This window comes from Vespula pensylvanica, chromosome 23 (genome assembly GCF_014466175.1).
Source record: "Vespula pensylvanica isolate Volc-1 chromosome 23, ASM1446617v1, whole genome shotgun sequence".
Taxonomy (NCBI): Eukaryota; Metazoa; Arthropoda; class Insecta; order Hymenoptera; family Vespidae; genus Vespula; species Vespula pensylvanica.
Window position 1 is genome coordinate 733,836 of NC_057707.1, and position 2,146 is coordinate 735,981.

At 34.2% G+C, this 2,146-nt stretch overlaps 1 protein-coding gene across 2 annotated transcripts in view; it reads right to left on the reverse strand.

Moving 5' to 3' along the window:
• The window catches only part of LOC122636777, a 1,781-nt gene extending 378 nt beyond the window's left edge, over positions 1–1,403 (reverse strand). The window contains exons 1-4 of one of the 2 annotated variants that reach the window (XR_006329041.1): positions 1,315–1,403; positions 594–951; positions 425–498; positions 73–275 (exon numbers count right to left, since the gene is read on the reverse strand). Coding sequence is in view for 1 of the 2 variants with exons in the window: in XM_043828390.1 (XP_043684325.1) it covers positions 73–275; positions 425–498; positions 594–628 (312 nt within the window). In the remaining variant the exon portion in view is untranslated. Of the gene's footprint in view, positions 1–72; positions 276–424; positions 499–593; positions 952–1,195 lie in introns of both variants that reach the window. The other variant, XM_043828390.1, reaches the window with a different exon arrangement.
• Between the last annotated feature and the right edge of the window lie 743 nt (positions 1,404–2,146).

Sequence of the window (2,146 nt, forward strand, 5' to 3'; positions counted from 1 at the left end):
ATAAAAGGTGAAATTCTTATGAAAGATTGAATAAGATAGGTGACAAGATACTTAGATCCGATCTCTTCATACCTCGTTTATTAAAATCCGATATTGAAGTAAGTGGTTGCTACAGCAACGCCCTACCAGTAGCAACAAGTTGTTTCCATACACCGGGTAATTAGGTGCCTCTACCACCAACTTGAGTTTCATATCACTTGGAAGATTTCTAATAAATTCGTGAGCATCGTCGGCTTCTTTCGTTGCGTGTACGAACGATATGTAACGTAAAACTCCTTGAAAAAATATTGTAATTCTTATTCATATATTATTACTCAACTCCTTTGCTTCATATAATATCTTGCCTTCCGTATAGAATATTCTTCACTGTACTAGTTGAAAATTATATCTGGTCTTGATTTATATGCAGCAAAGAAGTACGTACCTTCATGATAGCTAGAGTCAAGAGACCTAATGGCCCACTTACTAATAGAAATACTCTTGTCGCCATCATAAAATCTTTGTAAATATTCAATAAATTATTATAAAATATACCTATCTATACAGATTTTATATTCCATATTACATTTTAGAAGAAAAAATTTATATCTTACCTCCAAAATGTGTTACCATTCCATAAGCACAGCATTGATCGATTTACCACTCAAATATAAGATTAAAAAGGAAAACGTTTTCATATCCTAATTTCTTCAATGCTCTCAGATTTGTACTATCCATGTAGAGCGTATCGTCGGACGTACGAAGAATAGGAAGTACGAATGTAATTACGTTTCACTTCGGATGTCGAATATACAATTATCAGGTTAAGTGTAGCTGAAATGCGTATCCTCTTCGCAAGTAATTAGAACTTAGATATCGATTCCTAATTCCTAATTCGGCTTCTTCTCAATACTTCCATGTATCTTGTAGGATATCGGAACTGCTTTCGACTACGTTTTATCTTTTATATTTCTGAAATAATTGAAAATTCGTAGATTAGGTGAGACTTAGGATACACGTTCAATTGTTCCTTTAAATTCTACATTCAATAAAGGTAAATCCGTTTACGCCCTTCTAAGCGACACAAAGTAACTTCTCAGAGAAGCAACAATTTAATAATTACGATGGTATCGATCATGAGAATCAGATTCATTTTCGTAATACAGACTTGAAATTTTCGAATAATTTATATACTAGTGACTACTGATAAATTTACCTCACGTGGATAACATAAACAAAAGACTGGCAAGAGGAAGAGATTGTTTCGAACGTTTGGACTGCTTGGAAGATTCCTTTTGGACGTATCAAGTATGCATGCGATTATTTAGCGCTTACTTGTGTAACATAGTTGAAGAAGTGACTTCTGCGAGCGACATTTTTCCCCAAATCGTCACCTTGGAAGACCCACCTATTTACCGAGACGATGCTCCGTGGAAAGAGCTAAGACAATATACACAGGTTAATCCATACCGCGTATTACACGATATAAAGAGACGAAATGTCATGGGGATCGGAAGACAATAAATTTTTCAATTTTGCGTTATTCATTGTACTAGTTTCCTCTTTCCCTTTCCTTCTTTTCTCCTCTTCAGCCCCTTTGTTTCTTGATAATTTACAATTAGAAATTGGATATTAATATTTTTCTTCTTTTTATCGTTAAATTATTTATCAATAAGTACTAACTTCCAGCAAGAAATTTTGCTTGAAGATTTCTTTCGTAATATTCCCTTCTATTCTCTTTCTGTTATATAAGTTAGCAGACATCTCTATTTCTTTCTTACACAGTGGAAAAGAAGATGGATTCGGAGAAAATCATGCGTTACGTTTATTTTCTTTTTTTCTCTTTTTGCCTATTTCATTTGAATTCGCTTCACGCAAGTGAATCGAAACTTCCTATTCCGCGTTCGAAAGAACCGAAAGTTCCGCGAAAGGGAATAAGCGGGGGGAAAGGAACATGTTGACCAATCCCTTTGAATTCGACGTACTATGATTTCTTGCTGTCAACTACCATATGAAATAGTCCACATTGAATGACTGCATATTAAAGAAACGCTTCTGTTTCGTTTTATTGATCGCTACCTACCAAGGATTAATATTAAATCAAAAGGAATTCATTTTGTTGTTGACACTTTCTCATAATAAAAATATCTCGTGAACTTTAGTATAC